Source organism: Rhipicephalus microplus, chromosome 7 (assembly GCF_043290135.1).
Source record: "Rhipicephalus microplus isolate Deutch F79 chromosome 7, USDA_Rmic, whole genome shotgun sequence".
Classification (NCBI taxonomy): Eukaryota; Metazoa; Arthropoda; class Arachnida; order Ixodida; family Ixodidae; genus Rhipicephalus; species Rhipicephalus microplus.
This window is the reverse complement of record NC_134706.1, coordinates 87,811,963-87,838,495: the sequence shown is the minus strand read 5'-3', so window position 1 is coordinate 87,838,495 and position 26,533 is coordinate 87,811,963. Positions and strand designations below refer to the sequence as shown.

The following is a 26,533-nucleotide window of genomic DNA, read 5'->3' as shown; positions in this document are numbered from 1 at the left end:
ATTTCACAACAATCGGAAACAACGCACGCGTTTGATTCGAAAAAAAAAATAAGAAGATCCCACAAACCTAGGAATCGAGGTTATGCGAAGCATGCGGAGGGAAGGTGACCGTGTTGCATTTTTTTATTGAGCGACACGTCATGAAATGACGCTAAATATATGTACAAATGTAGCACGCAGAGAGATGTTGAAGATTTGCAGATTGTTTGTATAACCATTTGTTTGTACTTGCGCAATGATGCCAACTGGATCATGCGTATTAGCAACACAAGAAGCTGATATAAAGCACTGTTGCTTGCGAGCGTGCTGATGCTGGATATTGTTACATAAATCAACTTCAGCGCATGGCAACTAACCAAAATTGACGTTGACCCGACGTGAAGGCTGTATCAAAGGAGTACACATGTAATGTTTATAAAATTTGGTGGGCAGCATTGCAACCACTATTCGCGTTTCACAAGAACTAGCGTCATTTTGAAAATAATTTCCGAAACCTGGCGTAGCTCTGAGGTAAAATGCTTCATCGCCAAGCAGAATGCTTGGCTTCGATTCCAGCTGGAACCCTTACATTTATTCTTTGCATTCGTCGGGTGGACGCTACCGATGTCGGGTACTTCGTAACGCTAGCGCGCTGAAATTGCCGATGTGTGTTCTCGTCGTTCCTGGGTAGATACTAAGTGTCAATGACTTGTCGCCCATACCCGCATACCAGCGGCCCATACCGGCCCGTGGGTATGTGTCACTGTCTGACGGGAAGTGTTTTATGACGTACGTCACGAGATTGTGGCATTATTCATGTCTTGACCAGCGCGTCATATTCATCAATCTATCTTACCCTCCCATGCTAATTTTGGTTCACGGCAAGTTAAGGGGGTGACCACGAGATCACCCAAACGTAAGCGGCAAGGTAGATAGATAGATAGATAGATAGATAGATAGATAGATAGATAGATAGATAGATAGATAGATAGATAGATAGATAGATACGCTCATAGTCGCCGAAGTTCGCTAAGAAATGCTTCGCATTTAATACAATTCTGGAAATGCCACCACCATCCACCCTAGAGAAATACATTAGCAACTCATCAAAAGCGGCTACTGGGTTAGGTAGCATTGCACAACTCGAAGCCTGTTCGCAATGTTGCATTATACGTGATAAAAATCAAGTGCATAAATACACACACATTGTGTTACTAAAAACATTCTTGACTTTAACCACCAGCTTGCCATAATGATAAAGAACACAAACACTGCTTCATCTTAAACTCTCTTGCACATCGATGGATCCATGAATGACTGAATGTATAATTATGAAATAATTAGACCTTTATTTGAGGGAAGGCGATGGTTCTCCGGCGCAGTTCAGATTAGCTGTGAAACAGGTCGTGGATACGGGATATTCGAACTAAGAGCGGCACTGTTCAGCGCTCAGCAGTTCTCATTAATGCCTCGTATGCGCTCAATCGCAACCATCTCCAATAAATCGCGAGTACTGCTTCTGATCTTTGCCAACTACGACTTCTTCAGTTTTTGGGCACTTCACTTTCTTCGCATCTATTCCAAAGTTTGTACAATACACTGAAATCAGCACAATTATTGTCCTTTGTAATTTCCTTGGGTTCATTATATGCTGTTTTTCTTCGTCGATAGATTGTAGCACATGCATCAGGTTGTGAAGTCTCGCGGCAGGAGTAGAATATTAGATTTTGTTTTCGAGAAAGCTGAGTAACTCTGAAAAGAGTGAAATAAATTTGCTCTGCCTGATTCCGACAACGTGGCCATCGGGCAGATTAAGGTGAATCGCTAATCTGGTTATCACGTACTTTTTGTGCATGAGGAAGTGATTTGCATCGGTGTGCTAAGCTTTGAAGAGATCAGAATGGAATAACAATAAAAAAATCTACAAATGATGGTTTTCGCCTACTTGTTCTGGTTGGGTCTCTTTGCCTTTCCAAAAGTGTATAGTACCGCCTTACGGAACGCGAGTTTTCGATATCTATATGCAGCTTCATAAGAATTGTAATGCTCTTGTTTCGGTCCTAAATTTCAGCCTTGTTACGTTTCATAGTGGACGACTTTCGGTAGTCGACGATCTTATGGTAAACCTACTAAAAATTTCACTTTACCTCTTCACTGAAATAGTCACTTCCACATTCGATATCTCTTGGGAGCTCTTGAAAGAAGGTAACTTCGGGAAAAATACCGATCTTCTACAGAAAGTGGACGCAGCCGCTCTGAACCTATCATATTCATCTATTTATCTCCAACTTGGTTGTGGCTTGAACACCCAATAGGAGGGGGAATCATTGTGATCCCAGTTGAATATTCTAGATAATTAAAAATCATAATAAGTGGTATCGGTCAGTGCTTAAAGCTTCATTTGCATATTATCGCACTTGATCTACATGGCTACAATATTATTCTAAACTTAGAATGCTATCAGCTACAGTTACATTGGCCGTAAGTTTTAATCTGCATTATCAGGTGACTGCGTAGACTTGAAAACACCTATACAAAGCGACGCACCAACTTCATTATGTAGATGATTGAAAGTGTGGCACTTTGTGTCAACCCATGGCGTACTGAACTTTCTGTGAATGATTTGACTTTATAAGTATCCTCAAATTGAAAACGTTCTTAGAGACATGAATTTTAATTTCATGTGCCTGGTGCCGACTTCCGTATTGGTTTCATTCATGAGCAGTACGCTGTCTACAAATCGATTGCCACAATAGCTCTTTAAAGCATGGCCTTGGGAAATCATCATTTGTTTCTCGAAAATATAACTAAAAATATTTTGCTGAATTCTTTCGTAACTGGACTTGGCGCTCACTGTCACGGTGCTTTAAGGTGTAATCACTTCCTCTTTGCTGGGAAAGCTCGAGGAAGCACCACGCACTCCCACCTCCTTGAGGTCGCAGCGGGGCTCATTTAACATACAGTGAACGAACTTCGTAATGGTTAGGCAAACGTTCCTTTCGATGGCTAAATTAACAATGAATTATCAGTCTTGCAGTGAACTATCGTAGCGGGGTGACAGCACTTCGTGGCACGATAGTCGCGTTGCAGAGAGGAGAAATCTGTGCCGGTAATATGACGTCCCTGTGGCATCACATAACATGGCGTCACGTGATATAATCTCCACATGACATCAACGCTTGATCAATGGGGGTCTGATCGCGTAGGCAGTGCAAAACAGAAAGGTGTACAGAATGGTTTCGCTGGAGCGGGAAAGGATCAACACAACGAGAAAAAAAATCCGAAAAGCATTCCCAGAATTATCCTTCGATTTGTCTTAGGCGAATGCACAGAGCCCGCTTAGGTGTCTTTTTTCTTTACGACAGCCCTCGTTCTGTCTGTGTGCGATAAATTCTTCATGAGAAGGAGTGTGCGTGGCCTTGCGCTTTTTGTCGATTGCTATTGCGAGGCACTTGGCTTCAGATTGGACAGAGGTGGCCACCAAAGACTGATCGATGGCAGCACTTGTATCTTTATTGTGTGAAAAACTTCACAGGAGTGATGAGGCTGCCTTGGTCTCCGCCGCCGCACACTCGGGCCTTTTTTTTTTGACGAAAGTGCGCAGATGTTACACTTACGACGTAAAATACATGCATACTTGCCACCATGTTATGCTTTCGCTGGTGTGACCTGCTGTTCCAAAGAAAAAGTTAGAGCCTCTGTAACCATAAACAGAGTGTAAGGTAGAGTCTGTCGATTCCTAGCTGCTATAGCACTTCGCCCTATCGTCGTTGAAAGTCTGGCATTGAAAATGTTCTGGTAGGGTACCTCGTCGTCTAAATCTTCTCACGGAGGTCGTGAATGAAATTGATTGAACGAAAGAATCCTAAAATCAACTTTAAGTCCTTCATATGTGCACATACCAGCTACCACCACTCCTGAAATCACTCTTTTTATTAAGGAATGCTGCATGACGGAGACAGGAATACTTTTGAGCGAAAGGCTTTTCAAAGTGGGACGATCATTCCGCCGTACTTCCACGAGCAACAAGAAGAACGGTATGAATACATTTTGTCCACTTTCACAGAAAGCGCATATCGAACGAAATTGATAGTTTCTTCAATGTGCAGTCATTCTTTGCTGGAAACACTGTATTCGCTGTCTTCTTATTATGCCTGTTGACAGATTGCGAAAATGTGTCGTTAGTAGTGAGGGACGTCATACTAAGCGTTATGGCTGCTACAAGGTCACCCACAGTACGTGCGACCAATTCTACTGATTTCTTCTGCAGACATAAGTCAGTTTTGGCCAATTATGAAGCTTCTGGCCGTTCCGGTGAAGATGATGAATATGAAAACGATATCAAATGACATTGGATGCGAGTCTATATGGAAGCCACCTTCGGCTTCACAGGTTGCCGTATCGCAATCGACCATGCGTGACATTTCTATTATCAGCCTAGGACAGTATTTTTCGTCACATGAGAAGTTCACAAAAGCAGCAAGAGTCACATGCATATCTGGTCACGGATTTCGGATCCTGGATATCGACTCGTTGTGTTAACGGTTTCGCATGACCACGTACTCGGCAAGTTTGCGAAACCACCCTGTAACCTCATCAGCTTAACTAGTCAGAAATTTAGCAGCCCTGTAGGTGGGTTCTGGAAGTGTTGTGGCCGGATTTTATCTACCAATTCACAGGTGTTCCTTAGCGAAGGAAGCGCAGAAGCTGTTTTTCTAAATAATCGAGAAACTACAGGGCTGTCAGACTTGGGTGCACCGGGGCTCAGTAACCTTGAAACATCGTCTGAAGCATTGGTTTTGATGGAAGCCTACAGACCTCTGAACAAGAACATTCACGTCATTCGCCACTGGTAGATGAAACATTTTCTTTGTGGAATAGTGAACATTGTCGTCCTAACTGTTGGAAGCCAGTTCTTGCGCACTCTACTGATACTCGCACACGCACAGTATTGGTCATTACCACTTTGTTTCTTCACAGGGTGACGTGAAACTATAGGATTGAAAACGATTGACGCTTGGAATCCTTCAGTGTGGTTTATAATATATATTTCATTGATAGGCTCTGTCATGTTGCTTTTTTCTTTTGGCCAGTCGCTACTTCTTTTCCTTGAGCATCAGACCTTTCCCAAGTCCCTTTTCGGTCATTTTGTTTTGGATGGCTTGTTAGGGAGAAGTACACCGAATGCTGGAGCAACTTCGTTCCTTCAACGCAATCTAGCTACAGTCCCGTAGGGGCTTGCTGTACTGGTGTTGACCATTTAAGTTCAGCCGAACATCACCGCCATTCGCACTGCTCCTTCGGTTGTTCAGAACGTATATCACCCGAACGACCTGAAAACATTGGTTGCGAGCTAAGGACTGAAAGCATGTTGCAGCCCAGACATGCTTGCCTGTCGCATGTCTCACTGCGAAAAGAGTAAGTATTCATTACGTACTGGTTTACTTAATGTGGTACATCTGTAAAGCTAGCAACCTATTTGTCAGAGATGCGACCAAATGCTACCGCAGGACTTACGAGATGACGCACGTAGCATTGACACCTTGCACACAAGAGGAAATACTCTTGGCATCGGCATGGAATCTTATTGCGGGAGAGCCCTTCCCTGTTTCAGTTGCGTGTGGCGGCTGTACATTGGGCACACCCTCTCAGGTACGTACATTGCTCTTTGTCTCTCCAACCAGTGTGCTCGTGCGTTGAAGCGAAGGTTGCGGGTTTGATATCGTCTGCGGCAGTTGCATTATCGTTTATGCGACATGGTCGAGATCCCTGTTTACTGCGATGGTGTTGGACGGTAAAGAAAATCAGGTGGTGAAAATTTGCGGAGCGCTGTACTACAGTGTCTGAATATTATCTCGTGGTTTTGGCGTAAAACTCCACATAATGTTATCATTGCTTCTTCATCCAGAACTACCTCTTCGTTACCCATAAAGCGATTTTTTGTCATGCGACAAACACACCAAAAACACGTTCGTCAGTAACGTATTTCGTGGATATTAGCGTTCGCGGAAACAGGAACTACTGCTCAAACGTTTAACTAGCCCGCGCGAGTGCCATCTTCTTTTTGCGTCAGCGTTAAATGGCGGAACTAAGTTAGAAACAGGGGCGAAGTAACACGCACGTCCAGAAAGCGCGCGGCTGAATTCATTATCTGGGGTGCAATGCAGGATTCGTTCCACCTGTAGCATGGAAATTTCCACTCTCTGAGGCAGCAAAGCTGCACACGCAGCACTTTCGTGCTGCTCGTTTCGCTTGTATCAAGTATTGGGGATAAATGTAAGGACAGGTGGTAACCTGGGGCGCTCGCATCAAGGCGGCAACGCGGCTGTGGTTGGATGTGTCGTAAGCGTGGTGAAATTGAATACGAGACATAGGGGGGTTTAGAATACCGTTCGCAGTTGTGGCGGGCGTTCCTTTCGTTGCGGGCGCCATATAGTATGGTATGGCATGACATGATTGCATGGCGAACACAAGCAGCAGACCCTAACATGAAAATTATGACATGCGCGTCAGGTAACGACATGACTACAAGCCACGCTCATGGTGCGCTCACGGCCGTTTCGCTAGAGTCACATATACCAAACTTGGTATTACGGTACGTGAGTGGATGACGAAGGTACATGACTGGTGCAAACATGATAATAAGAAGATACGTGTGATGTAACAACACGACTACATGCCCCACTCATGATGTGCTCGCGGCCGTTTCGCTAGCTTCACTTATGCCGAATCTGGTAATACGGGACATGAATGGATGACAAAGGTATGGTACTGGAGCAAATATGATGAACATGAGATGTGTGTCATGTAACGACATGACTACATACCACACTCATGATGCGCTCGTGGCCGTTTCGCTAGCTTCACATATGCATAATTTGGTAATACGTAACTTCGATGGACGATGAACGTATGTGACTGGTGCAAGCATCATAATCATAAGATGCGTGTCATGTGAGAACATGATTACATGCCACAGTCAAGGCGCCAATACATTTCGACGTGACGTGGTGAGCGTGCTCGCCGGCGTTCATTTCGTCGCGTCGCGCCGGCGTTGTTACGCCAGGCGCCGGTCCTGCCATTTACTCGCAAGAGCGCGTCGCACTGCGTTGCATGTACTCATGTTCTCACATGACATGCTTCTCACGATTATCATATTTGCACCTGTATCATACCTTCGTAATCTATTCACGTCTCGTGATACCAAATTTAGTAGAAGTGATGCTAACGAAATGGCCGCCAGCGCATCGTGGGCGTGGCAGTAGTCATGTTCTTACATGAATTGAATCTCATGATTGTCATGTTTGCGTTGGTGACATACCTTCGTCATCCATTCACGTACTGTAATACCAAATTTTGTATATATGACGCTAGCGAAAGGGCCGCGAGCGCATCGTGAGCGTTGCATGTTGTGATGTTGTTACATGACACGTATGTCATGATTTTCATGTTACGGTCTATCGCTTGTGTTCACCTTGCAATCATGGCATATCATACCAGTTTTGCAACATGGCATGTGAGCTAAATCACCACAAGAACTGAAGGACCATAAAACGCAAATCATGACATTTATGACATACTTATCATGATTTTTGTGTCTAGACTAATCATATATGTTTTTCATACAGTCATGTTATGCCTTACCAAGTTTCGTATCGATACCATTATCGAAGCGGCCACGAGAGCTAAATGTCATCATCATCATCATCATCATCATCATCATCATCATCATCATCATCAGCCTGACTACGTCCACTGCAGGACAAAGGCCTCTCCCATGTTCCGCCAGTTAACCCGGTCCTGTGCTTGCTGCTGCCAATTTATACCCGCAAACTTCTTAATCTCATCTGCCCACCTAACCTCCTGTCTCCCCCTAACCCGCTTTCCTTCCCTGGGAATCCAGTTAGTTACCCTTAATGACCAGCGGTTATCCTGTCTACGCGCTACATTCCCGGCCCATGTTCATTTCCTCTTCTTTATTTCAATTATGATATCCTTAACCCCCATTTGTCCCCTAATCCACTCTGCTCTCTTCTTGTCTCTTGAGCTTACACCTACCATTTTTCTTTCCATTGCTCGCTGCGTCGTCCTCAATTTAAGCTGAACCCTCTTTGTAAGTCTCCAGGTTTCTGCTCCGTAGCTAAGTACCGGCAAGATACAGCTGGTATATACTTTCCTCTTGAGGGATCTACCTGTCATAATTTGAGAGTGCTTGCCGAATATGCTCCCCCCCATTCTTATTCTTCTACTCACTTCAATCTCGTGGTTCGGTTCTGCGGTTATTACCTGCCCTAAGTAGACATAGTCTTTTACAACTTCAAGTGCACTATTACCTTTCTCGAAGCGCTGCTCCTTGCCGAGGTTCTTGTACATTACTTTCGTTTTCTGCAGATTAATTTTAAGACCCACCTTTCTGCTCTCCTTGTCTAACTCCGTAATCATGAGTTGCAATTCGTCCCCTGAGTTACTCAGCAATGCAATGTCATCGGCAAAGCGCAGGTTACTAAGGTATTCTCCATTAACTCTTATCCCTAACTGTTCCCATTCTAAGCTTCTGAAAACCTCCTGTAAGCACGCGGTAAATAGCATTGGGGAGATTGTGTTCCCCTGCCTTACACCCTTCTTGATTGGTATTCTGTTGCTTTCTTTATGGAGCACTATGGTAGCAGTTGATCCCCTGTAGATTTCTTCCAGAATGTTTTTATATACTTCATCTACGCCCTGATTCTGCAGTGTCTGCATGACGGCTGATATTTCTACTGAATCAAACGCCTTCTCGTAATCTATGAAGGCTATGTAGCTAAATGTCATAAGTGGCTAGATGAATAGATAGATAGATAATAGATAGATAGATAGATAGATAGATAGATAGATAGATAGATAGATAGATAGATAGATAGATAGATAGATAGATAGATAGATAGATAGATAGATAGATAGATAGATAGATAGATAGATAGATAGATAGATAGATACGCTCGAAGTCACCGAAGTTCGGTAAAAATGCTTCGCATTTAAAAGGTGTTTCCTATGCTTTGCTACCACGACACGGTGGTGGCACCTGCCCGTCGCTTTGCGTTCTACACTTTATCACCTCCGAGACAGGCGCGCATCTTTCTCCGCGGATGCGCACGCTTTCGTTTTCGAAGATAACTGCCAGATGGCGCCCGTGTCTAACGTGCTTCGATGCGCTCGTTCACTTCCACTACACGCTCAGGGAACTCTAACGCAGCGCCTCCAGAATGCCATTCACCAATTTTTTTTTTTGCGAAGAACATCAAATAAACGTTTTGTTCACTCTCCTCAGACGCAAGTCTATTGTCTTTCGGCGACATTTGCCGTGTGACATGCAGTATGCAGTTGTACTGCTATACTTTTGATATTGATGTGAAGTGAGGTTATGAAAAAAAATTCTTTAGAACTCCGTGACAAGCTTAAGCACGTGATGGCGTACATAACCGGCATGTCGTGATTTCTATGCAAATATAAGAATAAATTCCCAAGCATTTCCCCGAGGGTGAACATGGTTAGGTGTGAATGCATGGGGTGATGCTATGAGGGGTATTTATTATTTCGCACTATTATATTTATTATTCACACTATGGTGCCTTTATAGTGTAATGGTTCCTGGGAATCGCAATTTCATCATACGGGGGAGTTTACGTTAACTCACTGGCGAATGCCAACGGATTTTAACTTTACTCCCCCTCATAGCATCACCCCGTGCATTCGCACTTAACCATGTTCACCCTCGGGGAAATTCTTGGGAGTTTTATTACTGATGATGATGATTAAAGTGCAATTATTGAACTTTAGTGTTGTTTGTCATGAAGCATTTGTACACAGATACATTATATAAGAAGTAGTATTTATTTACACTTCACGACGCGTCCGGACGAGCAAAGTCAAGGGCTCGCACCCTCCCCCGCGCGGCACGTTCACTGGCTGGAACGGCTTCGGGAACGTCCATACGCCGTTGACGATTGCGAGCGGCGTCTTGACGCCGGCCTTCATCGCCCTTCTCCGCCTGACGCTTGCGTTGTCGTTCCGCTTCTTGGGCCGCGTTCGCAGGTCGATGTGGATGCCTCATCTCGGCCTCGCGAGCGCGCAGTTCACCATCCGCTGCACGCTTCGTCTGCTTGTCCTCGGCCTCGCGAGCGCGAAGTTCGGCATCCTCTGCACGCTTCGCCCGCTTGTCCTCGGCCTCGCGAGCGAGCAGTTCGGCATCCGCTGCACGCTTCGCCCGCTTGCACTCGGCCTCGCGAGCACGCAGTTCGGCATCCGCTGCACGCTTCGCCGGCTTACGTTCGGTCTTACGAGCCCTTCGCAGCGCCGCCTTGTCTTCCAACGTCGGCGAAACCACCGCGGTACCGTCACCTCCAACGACGGGTGCAGTGCTGGCATTCGGTTGTACTGCATTCGTTGTTGATGGTAGCGTTGCCTCCGGGACATCCATCGCACGACCCACTCTCGACGGGAGACTGAGAGAGAAGGCGGGCGCACGAGAGAGAGGGGTGCGCGCGCAGCTGCAGCGAGCGAGGAGAGCGGAGGAGCGAGAGAAGGGGGAGGGGGTATAAGGCGCGTTACTGACACCGATATCAGCGTCGCGTCCATGGCTTATTTGGTAGAGCGTCGCGCTGCGGCCCGCCAAGTCCTCTTTCTTTTAAAGATAGAGAGAAGACTGCGGACGCCGCCGACGGCGGCGGATGGTTTGGAGTCGCTTATAAAGTGTATTCACACTTGAAGCGTTTTTCGTTGGCTGGTTGCGCTCTGGCCTCCGGGCTAGCTTGCTGTCTGTGTTGAAGATGGGCTTCCGCATGCCGCGCTCTCGCCTACGGTGTAGAAACTTGTCGCTGTTGCCACTTGGCGCAGCTTCCCGAACTTGTGCCTCCAGGTACAGAGTTTCATACAATATTACTTAGGAGATCTGGCGCTAGTGTCTACACGGCCTGCTTGAGCGGTGCTTGTACCCCTATTAAATTGTAGGAAATACAGGCTTCAGATATGCTTTGTATGGAATATGTTCTTGAGATTCACGACGCTTGTAGGCCGAATTCGTAAAAATGTGATATGAAGTGTAATTTTTCTTTGCGAAACCCTTCAGAGACCATTAGGTAAAAGTGAAACTTGGACAAATTTAACCACCAGAGTATGCCTTGCGCTGGTATTGCATTCGAGATTTAGAATAAAGATATATTTATTTATTTTTTACAGCACTTTAAAACAGACATGCTTGTTTTGCCCTCGAAAGTACACTTCATAAATTTATGAATATAACAGTACAGCAATGGGCGAAAAACACTTAGCGTTTCGACGGCCACGATACCGTGCGTCCGAGTGATCAGCCCCCAGCACGCTTCTTTTTTTGTTGTGAAGTCAAGTCATAGGAGTGTGATGGGGCGTCTTCTTTGTTTCATTGTCATTTTTCAGTCGATTTAGACGAGTTTTCAGAAGAGACGCTTAGGAAAAACATTTTGCGCTATCATGATAAGCTACATCTATGTGGAGTTGTGAGTGGACGACGTTTGTTTTAAACTGTCAAATACGACTTGTAAAACTCCAATGGCAGAGAAAATTTTAGATATAAAGGTCTTTAGTCTCGTTGGACAATAAAGGCGCTGCTTCAGTGCTTATCACCACACCCCACTACCCGCGCTGCGCGAAAAACGAAACTGAGACTCCAGAAAAATGATTGCGCCCTGTTCGCTAAGTAATCCAATCCGATCCGAAGCCTGTACTTCTCGCAATACCCATGGCGGTACACGACCACAGCACGGATTCCTGTCTAGGTGTTATTGTAATAAACTCAATGTATCCGGGCTTGTTTGTTTCCTTAGTTTCCATTGCCTTCCACAGGTGAGAGGGCATTCACGTTCGTTTTCATCCATGGTGGAAAGAGTATGGTATGCACCGCGCTAATTCTTAGTTCAATCACAGCACAAATGACACATGATGTCTTAGAGATGTGTAGAGGGTATCTTGCTGATCAGCAGAACGTCAAAGGGCATAATGGCATAGAGGGTAACTTTCCTACTTTATGAAATTTATGGTGGGCGTCTAGTGGGTACACTCTAAGGCAAAATGGTGTTAAAAAAATGTGTGGTTCGTCTTTTTGAGGGCTAATGAGGCTGCCACAACCACTCATCTCTTTAAGGACTAACAGCACCGGGTCTAACACTTAGCCCCCACAGGCGAGCTCAAGGAACTAACATTTAGTCCTCACATTTACACCTTAGTGAGTAACCGTTAGTCTCACAATTCACCTTAAAAGACTAACAATATACCCCCCCATTTGCACCTTATAGAGATACTGTTAAACCCCACATTTTTACCTTACCGGGTAACCGTTCGTCCTCACAGTTGCACCTTGCCGGACGAATGGTTGATCCACTCAAATACTCCCATCGGATAAACTTTTTGTCCCCAGTTCAAACATTGTTTTTGTTAATTTTCTGCCAGGCCTAATACTTTTTTTGCTTGTTTTTCTGCGCAGTGAGCAACGAATTGTGCAGAAAAGAACACGCGAAAAAGTAGTTCGCCACCTATATGTGTAACTGCTTTCGCAGTCACGGCAACAACGAAAGACAAAAGTGAGATATCGAAATCTTTTATTTTTCTACATAGAGATGAAGTTTCTCTGTTCTTTTAAATGAATTCATAGTGAACTGTACAAGCTCAGTCTCGTTGTAAAATCTTGTTCACTGCGTGGGGAGCTCCTCAGACGGAAGCGATAGATGACAGGCATTGCAGATGCCAGCACACACAGCGTTCTGCCTGTTTTGTTCCTACGGCTGCACGCACAATAATATAGTAAAAATAGGTAGACACACGTGACAGAAGATGAAGATGCACGCATATGACAAGTACGTGCACGTTAATATAAAAACAAGTATTAAATTATGCACACAAATAACTTTACCTTCACATATCGCACAGTCCTTCTGAAGCTCCTCTGAAGAAAGAGAGAGATGACAGGCATCGCAGATCTTAGTACGGTGTGTGCTCGGTCTTTAGCACGGTGTGTGCCCAAGGCTGCACAATAAGTATGTAAGATAGTGAGTCACACGCGACAGAGGATGCATACAAATGCATATGAGAAATACGTGCAAGGTGAAATGAAAACATAAGTGAGATATGACGTGCTAAGAATTTCACCGCGATGTCACACATTGTCAAAGACTCATTTCGATCCCCGTAGCCCAACAGCTTAGGAACGGTGGACGCAGCCACAACTCTGCGAACCACCGTGCCGCTAACAAGTCGGCGAGTCCTAAGCGAACAACGTCGTTCAGCTCGAGCAAGCAAACGCGAGACCAAGCAGGCCCCGCACGCAGAGTGTCTGGCGCCAGCGAACTTCGAACAGGAGAGCGAGCGTACGCTTGGCCGCCGCCACGAACAGCGCCGAGCTGGTTTGAAACTAGCGCCGAAGAAATCGGCGGTAATGCGGCCTTTTCCACAAACTTGAGCGAGTGCAGCGCGCTAACTCGAGTCAGCCGCCGCGGCCAACGGACAGCGCAGAGCTGCTTGCGACCCACTGACAGGAAATCCAACTGTAATGCCGACCGATTCCGGCGTTAGCGAAAGCCCCGCCAGCCCGTGCTGGTGCACTTACAGCGCGCGACTTACTACAAGCAAGCTCTTTACGAGAACCCGCAACGTGTTTTCGACGACTTCTAACACAGCGACTAGGTCTCAGCCCAATATCATCAGCCCGGAGCTCAAAGCGGCGGCGAAGACAGGCGAGCACTTGATGAGTGAACGTGCGGGAGGCCGACGGCAATGGCGGCCAATTTTCAGGCGGTCGCAAAGCACAGCCGAACTGCAGACGGTGAATCTGACCTTCGCGATGCATTTCGTGCATGCGATATACAACACGACCAAGCTCATTGCCGGCAAGCGCGATCCGTATCGCACACGCGACAAGTAGAGTAGAATAAAGAATGATAACCTGCTTGGCATAGAATCCAGCGCTGTCTTCTGTCCTGAGTCGGACTGAAGTATATATCCGATAGGCCTGGTGTCTTCTCCGCCGCCATATTGGCCTTCCCAACAGTTGCTGTCGTGTGTTGGTCTATACTATCTTGAAGCCAGAGATCTACAGCACGGCGTGGTGACGTGTCGAGACTTGCTCCAGACTTCATAGGTGCAACGAAACGCAAAAGCAGCAGCCCACGCTCATCCAAGCGTACACACAAGCACCACGTCATAATTCTTCGATCGTCGAATACAGGCGGCCGTGGTCAAGCACTCCGAGCGCAACGAAACGCGAACCGTCGCCGGCAAAATAAGTGGATAGACTAAGCCAGCAGAGGAGGAGAAGGAGGGCTGGTCACCTTGGCAACGCTTTTGCGCTGCCTGCAATGCCCGGGTGGTTCATCCCTTTGGAGCGTGTCTGGAGACTAAGTGGTTTCGCGCGGCACGCTTCCCTCCGTGGTTGCTCCTCAATGGTCTATCCGTTCATCGCGCGTACCTAATGGGCTTCGTTACTCCTTTTTCGGGTAATTTGGCCTTAGCGTGTACCTTGCATGGGCTGTGCAAGTCAAAAGACAAACATTGCGGTTCTTCCCCCCTAAGGAGGGTCAGTGATACAACACATTGGAGTATCTTAAGTGAAGGCTTCTTTTTAAACTTGTGTATCGCAAGTACGGTCAATATGGATAGAAGAATGAACTTCATTTGGTCCCTCAGAACGTGCTTTAGCACGTTGCGGGCCACTCCCACGTCGGAACAGAAAGACCTCTGCTGTGTCGCGGGCCCTTTTATATGCCCATAACTGTTGTTCAAGTCCGGTGCTTGCAATAGCACCCTTCAATGTGGACAGCGGGATGACTTCCCCACAGCGTAACGCGGGGCACCGGAAGCGCATATGTTCGAAGGTAGCTATATCGTGGCGGAAGGAACATGTATTAGTTGACTGTTTTTCGGGATAAATTTTGTTCAATAGCTCGGAACTAGGGTACACCCCGACCTCAAGAAGCCTGAGTGTCACAGCCTGAGGTCTGCTTAGTTTTCTATGTGGTGAAGGGTATTGTTTCCGCGCCAAATAAAATTATTTTGTTTGTCTGTTATACAAGATGAGAGGGTCACGATTCTCCAAGACATTAGCACCGCGCCCCCCGATAGCTACGTGGGTTACTAGTCCTTGCGCAGCTATGTGGGCTCACTCGTTGAGGTTGGGCGCGGCTCCTTCAATGCGTCTCATGTAAGCTGGGAACCAAACTAGTGTTTGTGGCTCGATTCTTTTGTTTCGAAGAACTTGCAAAGCTGGTTGTGATATTTTTTGCTTGGCTCGGACCACCTATTTCGAGTCACTGTAAATTGCGGACCTCCTGTTATTGAGCAAGGCCAACGAAATCTTCACTTGCTCTGCTGTTTCGGGCACCGTCGTCCGGACCGTCATGGAGTTCTAAACTTGATAGTGTTTCTTGGAAGCCTTCAACGCAAAAACTTTGGTCTGTATGTCTGTCTTTTTGTCTATATGTCAGTGCACTTGCCTGTTTGTCCGCCGAAACGTTACCCGAAGGAGCCAAAACGTAATGCCATCCGCAGCGCTCACCAATATTGCTCAAATTTCAGGGTTCACACTTGTGAGACTGTCAATTAAAAAGCAATTATTACGCATATATGAGGCACAATAACAACACGTCAATATTCTGCATGTATCTCTTTATACTAGAAAAGGCATGCATTAGTACTTCTAAGGACCGTAGAGTTTATCACCCTGGCTCAGACTTACACGAATTTAATACTGCCCTCGCGGTACGAAGATAAAATTAAATTATACTACCGGTTGAAACCTTCAAAAACAGTGGTTAAGAAACAACAGTGATGCCATATAGCTGAGAGACTTGTAAAACGTGAAAATGCGTTGTCGTGGCGAAGAAAATGCCACCAGCTTCGTTATTTCGTAGGTCTCCGAGAGGCGGCACTCACTGATATATTTTTTTTCTATCCAGCCTCCAGTACCACGTGTTCGAGCATCATGTCAGCACGTCATCACTGTTGCGGACAAAATTTCCGACAGTTGTGCTGTATAAAACCTAGGACACCACGTCGCTCATTCTAAAGCTCTTAAATTACGTCGATGGCTTTTTTTTAAGGAGTGCAGTGGAGTTTATTAGGGGTCACTAGTATCGCATTGGCCAATGCGATGACTGAGCTGGTGAAGAAGTGAACGAAGTGCCGCGGCCAACAAGCAAGGGTTCTCATTCCGGCAGCTACAGGTGACTATTTCCAAATACTTTCTTTTCTCTACTGCAAATTTTTTCGTCTCTACTGCACATCTCGCTTCGCGAACAATTTTCCGCTATGGAGTGGAGGTGATTGGCTGCCCTGCTTAGTAGAAATTGCTTTACAGGCAATCACCTACAGCAGTAGCTCGGATATAGAACTATTAGCTATCTTTTTACAGTGAAGTGAAAAATTAGTTTTTTCAATCCCTTCAAATCAAGCACCTAAATGTTCTGCTGACTGTAAGACGTGGCACCAGCCATCATTTTCACGGTATTCATTGCGAATGTCTCAACTTCTGCAGCATTCTCCTGCAGTTTTTTTAATGGTGATCGTCACAAGCGTGGAAAAACAGACACTCTTCATTCATAGATTTCAAGATGAACACAAGTTACTTTAGGTAGCCGGTGCTCAGCCAAGATTGCCCACAGAATTTCTTGGAACAACGCGAACCTTATGCTATTGACTGATTCACCCATCGTTACCAAGCTATTTTCTCCTCTGCACTCACTAAAATTTATGCGGAACTACGCAGAGCCACCAACAATTATGGTAACCACCTGTCAGTTTAATGTACTATACCTCATTGATTCTCACTATATGCATGATCTTCACTTAGGAACGAATATACTGTGCGAATCATTATAACGAAGTGTCTTTATTAAGGCAAAAAAAAAGTTTACTCCTGGTAATTTGTGATAGTTTCAGCATGAAATACTGTTTTAATCAATGTGATATGTGTCCATACTTAGCTTTTTTATAGAATATAAACAACCCACTTCTAAATAAACTATAGTAAATTTTGTCTGTTTCTGCAGGAAGAATGCCTAGATATGGATACCCAGTGAATAAGGAACATGCACCTAGTGGGTCGGAGCTGGCAACATCGCAAACGTGCTGCTTGGACGACCTAGAGGGCATGGAAGACTCAGAAACGATTCAAGCCGTCGAAGAGAGCTCTCAACTTGACGTTGACAAGCCAAGATGCTGTCCACCACAACGAGTGTCCGCTTGCAACAGACTGCTGCGGGGGACTCAAATGGAATTGCGGTACACCGTTCGCGAAGGACTGTCTCTTGTTAGCTCATCGCAGCCTTTTGTTTCACGCACGAATGCGCACGTTCAGAGGGCCACAACGCTCATTCATAAGCTGCTTTCGATGCATAAGTGCCTGACCGCCCTCGACATCGAATCCGACAGCTTCAACGGATGTGAAACGCGATTCTGCAATGCGTTGCGTGGGAATCGCCTAATCCGATTCCTGAAAATTAACTTCCGTACGTTCACTCTGCACAAGGATATCTGTTCGGCTGTAACCACGCTTCCGAACTTGAAAGAGCTTGAATGCCTCACGGAGTGCGAGTGCCCGATGAATTTTTGTGCTGCCCTCGCCAGTCTTCTTCGAACGTCGACGCAGCTCGCCATCCTCCGAATTCCGAAGTTGTGTATGAATAGCACGGGTGCGATACTTTTCTTGCCAGCGCTTCTAGAAAACTCCACTCTCGTGGAACTCTGCTTCCATAGTTCGGCGATTAGCGAAGCTCGTCCAGAACACCGCGGCACGTTTCCGAATTTCCTCGCTGAATCCAAAACGCTCAAGAAGTTGGTCGTGGGAGCCCACAACTAAGTTAGGCAGCTTTCCCTGAAGCGGGTGCTTGAGGGACTGCTGAGAAACACGATAATCACTGAAGTTGTCCTCGATGACTTTGTCGTAGATGCTAATAGCGCTGAATTGATGACCAAGCTTCTGGCCCAAAATCATTCCTTGCGTGTGTTGAACATCTCCATATTAACGTACCATGCTTGGATGAGCAGAGATGGGGGTTCAACTATGTCCTGTCAGACAGATTTTACCGCCTGGCTCCCTGCGCTTGCGGGAAATAAAACGCTCGAAGCGGTTACTCTGCCCTTGAAAGTTTGGGAACCCGAACAGTGGGAAGACCTTTTCAGTATCCTGTCAGCAAGACAAACGCCCCTAAAGCTGACCATCAAGGGACATTGCAGCGAGCGTTACTTGTGGCAAAAGCTGTGCGGTGCTCTTCGAAGGACTGGAATGGAGGAGCAAGTGTCTTTTGACAGCACCCTCTATATATTGGACAAACACGATATGATAGAATGTAAGGCGTTCTCCAAATTCCACTCATTCCCTTATCAGGACGACCGTGGAGAAGTGTCACGAATATTTCGACGATTGCCTTTGTTCAGCCACGTGACATCCGCTCATTTGGAGATATGGATACCGGACGTAGACGAGGCCCTCAGCTCTGATATAGCTCACTACATAGCGGAACCATCTGCGCTGAAGGAGCTGCACCTAACTATATGGCTGCGCCAGGTATTTCCTGAAGCGGTGAAGATTGGCTGGGCAGTCATCTTGGAATCGCTACGCCGCAACACAAGCGTAAACGATCTGCGTGTATTCACTAGATACATGAGTGGACCAGACATACAGCTCCTGGCAGACACACTGAATTCTTGCCAGAACGTGCGTCGGGCTCACGTCAGAGTTGCACAACCCGAAATAGCAACGGTCTTTGTTCGGCGTCTATGTGATGGGATTGAAGACAACTACAGCATACTCCACCTGACGGTCGACGGCTGCAGCCTTAGCCGGTCCGGCGTCGGCAAAGAATGGTTCGCCGTCTGGGACACAACGAGGCGCAACTCGGACCTCGTTGCTCGAGCGGCGCGGTACCTTAAGGGCACCCTAGTGAACCGGTACGTGAGGTCATTGCGTACTCCTCGAATATATCAGCGACCTAGTTTGATTTAAAGAATGTGTTTGCACGTCATCATTGTCGTTTTTGACCCATCTCATATATCCTTCAGGACTAACTCCTTCCTCAATGATACACAGCTTTTATGGCTCTTTGCAGTTCATTTCCAATTATTCGCAGAAATATTGTCAATTTCCTCATATTGCTAAGGCTCCTATGTCAGAATCACTTGCGTTCTAGGTGTTCTTGTGTTCAGGTAAGTGTTCATTGCTTTTAGATAAACGATCCGGTGTGTGGCGTGACCACCCTTTCTGCGCATGCGCGTTCCCTGCCCCTCTCTCGCCTCGTAACGCCGACACTAGCAGCGTCTACTCATCTACGCTCGCTCCCCCTATCTTCTTATAAGCATCCCTACCGAAGAAATGGAATGGGCCGGGCATGTAGCGCTTAGACAGGATAACCACTGGTCGTTAAGGGTAACTAACTGGATTCCCAGAAAAGGGAAGCGGGTTAAGGGGAGACGGAAGGTTAGGTGGGCAGATGAGATTAAGAAGTTTGCGGGTATAAATTGGCAGCAGCAAGCACAGGACCGGGTTAACTGGCGGAACATGGGAGAGGCCTTTGTCCTGCCGTGGACGTAGTCAGGCTGATGATGATGATGACCCACGGCGTTTAAACCCCCATTACGCATGTGCCCCTCCTTCCCTTCCTCTCCTATGGACCTCGTCTCTCGCCTCGCAACGCCGATGCAGGCAGCGTCTGCTAGAGAGTTTGTTGATTGACGCATAATAACATTTTCAGGAACAGTTATTTTCCCAGTACTTGAAAGGCGAAACGAATCACCCAGCAATATTCCTGAAATCTTATGTTAGAACTCTCATAATGGAAGTATTAACGCACTTGATGCTTTAGTGGCAGTTGTGAGTTACTGATTTTGAATTTAGAATCCGCAAATAGCGCATGTGTACTTGCCTATCCTTGTTTAGTTCAGTAAATGCGTGAATGCAACTATTTTGCTAAATGTCGCATAAGAAGAACGCACTCTCGTTCTCTCAGTTATTATGACCAAACAGGTAAATTGACAGATGAAAGACACTGCGTACACTCTATAAATGAACTGCTTTTTTTTTAATGCGTGGTAGTTACATTAGCATCAGGACTGCACGGTAAAGCATACGGCGCAACCAAATGATCAGTTTGCACAGACAATTCCCTTCATTTGAGAGTAATTGTCGACGCCCTAATGAAGTTGGCAGCTTGTGTGTCAACCATGGTTTTTGGTTGCAACCGAGCTTTTCGAACAGTTTGCCGCGTACTCTTGTACGCATTTCCATGTAGCTCGGCGGAATCCTTGAAAAGAGGTTAACACTCACTATCATCGTAGCGCTAGGAAAGGTGGACATCGCTTCAGCAGTTCAGTATTTGCATATATATAACCATTTGCCGGGTTAGCCTATGTGAACTAAACTGCGCGAGAATAGGGAGCTATATTCGACATGTGTGCCACACGCAAAAAGGACACTGGTGAGATTTTGCGCATCCTTGGCGACTCCTTCGAAATTGCTCAACGGGCATATGTATGGTCCTGCGCCTATTTCTATTTTTTTGTGAGCTGGTTTCACCAATGTCACCTAAAAATTATTGCACGCCTGCTCACTAACGCCATGACTTCCCGCACATGGATCAAGCGAGTGCGCATGGAAGGCTCTGTAGGCACTGCCACTAGTGTCTTCAATAAAAATATGAAATGTTCGCACCAAGTTTCACATGTGCAACACCTGAACTTTGCATTTTATGTCAGAATTGGCGCTTGCTTGAGCAATATATTACACTGGATAGTTATTTCAAGTATTTCTCTGTAAGGCACTTGTTATTTCACTAAAAAATAGAAGATTGTATGCTAGCAAACGCGTGACAGATTTGGTCAGAGCAGTGATAAAACATATCGCTTACTATTTATTTATTTATTTATATACCTTAAAGGCCTCTGGGGTATTGCATAAGGGAGGTTTCATACAATAATCAGTGACAACAATTCTTTTACAAATATTAGTATAACAGAAGTACGATGCCACGCACCAACCCTCTTCTCTTCTATTTAGAATGTAACCAGAGGCGTTAAAGTAAGCTTGTGGTGCTATGCGCTAATAGCCGAATGTTTATCGGCTATGAAAGAAAAGCGCCTGTCCTGAGAATATGTTGCCTGACTCGTTTATGCGATGCTCTTGTGAACGTGCCTAATAACAAGGCTAACGCTCTCAATGAGCAGCGCTCAAGCCATCAGGTGGTCCTTCTAAAACAAATCAAGAACGTACCTCTGAATCACGGAAAAAACGCATGTCGATGTCATTCCCATGAGCGGCACCCTATCGTTTCGCTTCTGCATTGTACTTGGGGAATGAAAACACTAGCACCTTCGGTTGGGCCCACAGGCCAGCCCTATTGCGAGAGCTCGCTAATGTACACAACACGAGCATTCAATGAACAAAGCACTACGTATTCCACGCAGTACGTTCACAGACGCAAAAAAGCACGGTCGTCTTCATGCACTCGCCAAAAGAAACACCAGCACGCCACGGCAGACCCATTAATTCTGCCCTCTTGATCGGCAGAAACATGCATACGCACGTCCACTCTGCAGCAGACGAGAGCCAAACTGAATGACGTCAGAGGCCATGCTCGAGTAGTCAACAGGCTTGAATTATGTTTCAATGTGGCGTTGGTTTCACCCGCGAAAAGTCGTTATCAGCGCGCCACGCAGGCAGTGCTACAATGCTTGTAAAATTTTTGTGTCATATGAAGCTTGTCTATTGAGAGTGCGCGGATTACGCGAGTATTCAAGTTTTTTGGACAACACACAAGGACCAGTGATAACCCAGCACTCGCTCGCTGGATTCCGTGCCGACCGGTTGTGCCCTCGCAATCTTCGGCGACAGTGCAGCTTGGCCGACTGGGTTGGTCCTACGCCACCTCCTGACGCCGGTCCCCTACGACGACGACAGCGTAGCTCTGGCCGACTGGATTAGCCCTACGACATCTCCTGTCGCCGACAAGAGCTCTCGCCAGTGGTGCTCCGTCTTCGGACTCCTTCAACCGCGTCCATCTTTCCTGTCTTCTGCTCCCTTCCGTTGTTCGCTGTCCCTGCGCCTCACTCTCTCCTTCCTCTCTACCTTTTAATCCTATCCTTTTAATCCCTTCTCTACCCCCATCCCTCGTGAACTACTGTTGAGGTGTCCCTCCCTGAGAGACAGCTACGGGGCTCACTTTTTACTTCTTTTTCACTTGAAATCACTCCACCCAGCATGCATAAAAAATGACGCATTCCACTGATGATCATATCAACGACGAACGACAGCCATCTTGATTGATATGTGGGGTTTAACGTCCGAAAACCACCATATGATTATGAAAGACGCCGTAGTGGAGGGCTCCGGAAATTTCGACCACCTGGGGTTCTTCAACGTGCAACCAAATGTCAGCACACGGGCCTACATTTCTGCCTCCATCGGAAATGCAGTCACCGCCGCCGGGATTCGAACCCGCAACCTGCAGGTCAGCAGCCGAGTACCTTAGCCACTAGACCACCGCGGCGGGGCAAACGACGGCCATCTTCACTGTTATCAGTGTACCGGGGTATCAAGAAGGGCCACTTGTACAAGTTACTTTGACGAAAAGAGCGCCAAAACGGGACGGAAGGTGAAATGTAGAAGACACAAGTACTGACGAAATACAGTGTGAAAGCTTACGTAACGGCATATAGACCATCTTATTTATATTCTTCCTCCCATGTTCAAAGCAACCACATATACTCTCAACCCTGTGGCGAACCATGCCCTTGCCCCCCCACAGAGCAAAAAATGACTATTTCAAGGAGCCCGCCGCCCCCCCCCCCTCTCTACCCAAAATCATAGAGGTCCCCGTCGCCGAAAAAAAATTACACTACTTCCGCACAAAGGAACCATGTAGGAATGCGAAGCAACGGGGATATGGTGAACGGCACACCACACGGAAACTTGTCTACGTCGCCTTAAGCATGCTCACCAATATTCAGGACCTCTACCTTAATAACGCTGCCGGTGACCATCGCTTGACACCTGTGACAGCTGCCGTGAACGCTGCCGGTGACCGCTACTAGGGCACTGCTAAAGAGCCGCTCTTTAAAAGCACAAGCCAGAGACATCAAACGTGATCCCACGCTGAACAAAACAGACTTACTCTGTTTTACGGATTTGTGGAACGCCGAGACCGACGTTCAACGGCTTCGAATTGATCTTGTGTGCTCAGGAAGTGTTTCGTTTCCTTCGCCAACCCTTTCGAAAAGAGAAGGGAGAACGTAGGCGAGGAGAGAGAGTGAAGAGGATGCCCATGTGCACTGGGAGATGGAGGCCGCGGGAGAGAGTGAGGGACGGGCAGAGCGCTCGCCATGATCTGCTTCGCATAAAAAATGGCAGCATAACCACGGAGTGAATGATGGATAGTGGAGCGAAGCATCCGTCCGTCCATTCGTTCTTGCTTCCGTTCATCCATGCGTGCGTCTGTGTGGCCGATCAAGCGTCCATCCGCCCGTCCGTGCGTCCGCACGTTCATCTGTGCGTCCGTCCCTGCTTTCGTCCATGCATCCGCCCCTGCGTCCGTCCATGCGTCGATCCGTCCATGCAGCCATCCGTGCGTCCGTCCATGCATCTGTCTGTGTGTCCATTCGTCCACCTATTCAACACTCGAAGTACCACCATCTCGCATCTTTTCATCGTATTGTTACCTCATATAGAAGCACCGCCATCCCGCGGACATTGCAAGAACTGAACAAGAGGAGGCACACTTTCTTACGGCTTGCGCTTCGTGTCTACTTTCTACCTTTAACCACCTCGAGTTCATAATATATACTAGTTCACTGTATTTATGGCACTGCGTCCCAACGCTCGCTAAACCTTTCTAGAACCTAGGAGGTTACGCCAAGCTAGTATAAAGTAGCAACCCTTCCTTGTCTTCTGTGCATTGTTGAACAATACGTAATTCGCAGCGTGCACGTTAACTAAAAGCCAAATTTTCCTGTATCCCAATTCCCCTAAGCAGCCATTGTCATGTACATTGAGCACTCTCTTTCATTGTTCAACAACGCACAGAACAAATCCCTCACCGGCACCACCTTGGAGGTCAAAATGCAATACTTGTTACACACTACTACGCAACCACGATGGACCAACGGCTGTTGCTATAAGGAGCAGGGGGAAAATTGCTTCTCATCGCATGTAATATGTGAATCTATTCCAATTTACTGCTTTTTTGCATTTCTTTTCTCTTTGTTTTCACGAGTGATTCGTGATCTGTAAGAATATTGGAAGTGTTGTGTGTTACATCTTGTCTATGTTCTCTTGTCTGTACACGCCACTGAAGTGATTGTTACACCAGACAGTTGTACTCACCTGAAATGTTGTTACCAGTTTGCAATGAACTTCTCTGTCTCGCCCCTAAAAACTGCCTACCTGGACCACATGTATGAGTTGGCGTAGCCAGGGCTAGGTTCTACGGGCATGGTTACGTCATATATGCCAGCATGTGGACGGGCAGAGACCGGGAATCGCTAGTTCATCCGTTCAGTGTGACAGAGGGCCTGGATGCGATTCTCACTTTGAACGAAAGATTTTTATTACTTTCTTTGCCTATTTTTTAATTTTTCACAAAGAATAACATCTTTCACTCACAGCCAACGACACCGGCGTCAACGCCATCGTTGCCGCAAAACAAGTTCTTAAACGCTATGACGTTCAAAAAATACGACTTTCCCATGACGACGTGCAGGATGATGCAATCATTATGTCCATCATGTGTCTGTTAACTCCATTTAACTTGACAAGTACGCAAAGCTGTATTAAAAAACGCGATCGAAATTGTGCGGCACCAAACCATCAATCACGCTCCTGGAAAAGGAGATGGTGTAGTTGTTGGTGGTGTAGTTGTTGGATTCATGGTGTTGCCACACTTTAAGAAAGAATGCTTCTTTGTTTATGTGAAGGTAGACCAATAATGCGGCATGTGTTAGAGCATACATCTAGTTCTTGGAGAAATAGTTCTTTGGAGACCCTTACCTATAAGTGTGCAAGAAGTAAGAAGTTTTTTGGAGACCCTTACCTATGAGTGTGCAAGGCAATAGCGCAAAAACACACACACATACACACACACACACACACACAACTACAGCCCCCCCCCCCATTTCCTTTTTCCTTCATTGACCTTGAATTTTCGCTCACTACCAATGACGCCACCGCCAATGCAGCCGACTTTCGAAACAATTTTGCGAAAGAAGCTCTTAACGCAGTGGCATTATTGTGTTGTTGAGGCATTACACAATGATGTATCACTAGTTCAGTTATGCACAGAAAGAAAATTCAGGAATTTTTTCAGTTCGAGCGCTGAACAAACAGGTAGAAAAATGAGTACTCTTAACTTTGGAACCAAAACGAAACAGATGATAGAACTGGAAAACTGGACGCACGTAGTTCCTACAGCACACACCCGTTTGTACTGCTGCTAAACGCTGAGTGTGCTATATTTTTATTGGCCTAATTTTGGGCCATTTTTCTACAGGAACAGTAGCACATAATGTTAACCCAGAAACTTAGTACTTCCGCCACATGGCAGGCTGCACAACCGTACCTCTTTAGGTATTATTGTTCATAGTGAATGCTCAGTGTGTGCAACCGAAAGAATAGCCAAGCACATAATATGTTCTGCGATATTGCAATTTATGGTGAAAATTGATCACGATCAACCAATACAGCGTTTCTCGCAGCCGCAACGCTATTCTCACATTTGTCCCGTATTTCATCTTTCTACGACACGCGCAGAGACGGTGCAGAGTCTCTCGAGCGAATTGGCAAGTACGCGTCGCTGCAGCAAGAGGTGGCCAAGCTGCTTTCAGTCAGCGAAGTCGATGCCGCAGGATTGATACGATCTCAGCTGAAACGCATACAGTCCTTAGACGGCTTCATGAGAGCGGCCGGCGTTGTCAAAAACCAGGTGTCTTGCAAAAATCGAGAAGACGACAAGCTGCAGTTGGACGACATCAACGAAGACTGCTGGAGTCTGATCAGACGCCATCTCAAGGTCGAAGACGTCAAAGACCCCGCCATGACGACGCACAATGCGTACTTCTAGAATCTCATCAAGGCGTCAGCTTGAGCTGCACTCGGTTGCATAAAGCTTAGAGCGTTACGTCGGGATTCAGACACTTTGCGCAGAAAAACCAGTCATATAAGCGTAGTTTTCACTATCGAGTTATGATTTCGCAACGCCAATGATAGATCTCTATATGCGGGCCTGTGCGCGTGTCCGACGTACTGCTCTACAAAGCATACATTATACTAGCGTAACGAAATGTTTCAGTACGTCTATCTAAGTACTATTGATATAAATGAATAACGCATTTTCTCGTCAGCTATTCCTAGTAATCACGAAACATTCTTTTAATATTACGTAATGTATACCAATAACCGAAACAATAGGTTAATGACTTAAATGAGTTGTTCATGCCTACTAGCGTACAAAGTGAAGATCTAGTAGATTGCTATACAGCAGAGTAATTAAGTTTGTTCTCAAAACACGCAATA

The 26,533-nt window shown here is 46.3% G+C and overlaps 1 protein-coding gene across 2 annotated transcripts; it reads left to right on the top strand.

Annotated features, from left to right (window-relative positions):
• Nucleotides 1–16,088: 16,088 nt before the first annotated feature.
• On the top strand, nt 16,089–26,522 carry LOC142767543 (uncharacterized). 2 transcript variants are annotated; one of them, XM_075869436.1, is made up of 3 exons: nt 16,089–16,202; nt 17,028–18,927; nt 25,772–26,522. In XM_075869436.1, the coding sequence occupies exons 2-3, from the start codon at nt 17,945–17,947 to the stop codon at nt 26,079–26,081; spliced, it is 1,293 nt and encodes a 430-aa protein (XP_075725551.1). In that variant the 5' UTR covers nt 16,089–16,202; nt 17,028–17,944; the 3' UTR covers nt 26,082–26,522. The 2 variants fall into 2 exon arrangements, with proteins under 2 accessions (XP_075725551.1, XP_075725550.1); XM_075869435.1 differs by lacking the exon at nt 16,089–16,202 and having other exon boundaries at nt 16,209–18,927.
• The last annotated feature ends 11 nt before the right edge of the window (nt 26,523–26,533 follow it).

Coding starts and splice junctions, on each gene's coding strand:
- LOC142767543 (XM_075869436.1), top strand. CDS start 17,945: ATGACCAAGCTTCTGGCCCAAAATCATTCCTTGCGTGTGTTGAACATC. Junction 18,928..25,771: donor AAGGGCACCCTAGTGAACCG/GTACGTGAGGTC, acceptor CGACACGCGCAG/AGACGGTGCAGAGTCTCTCG.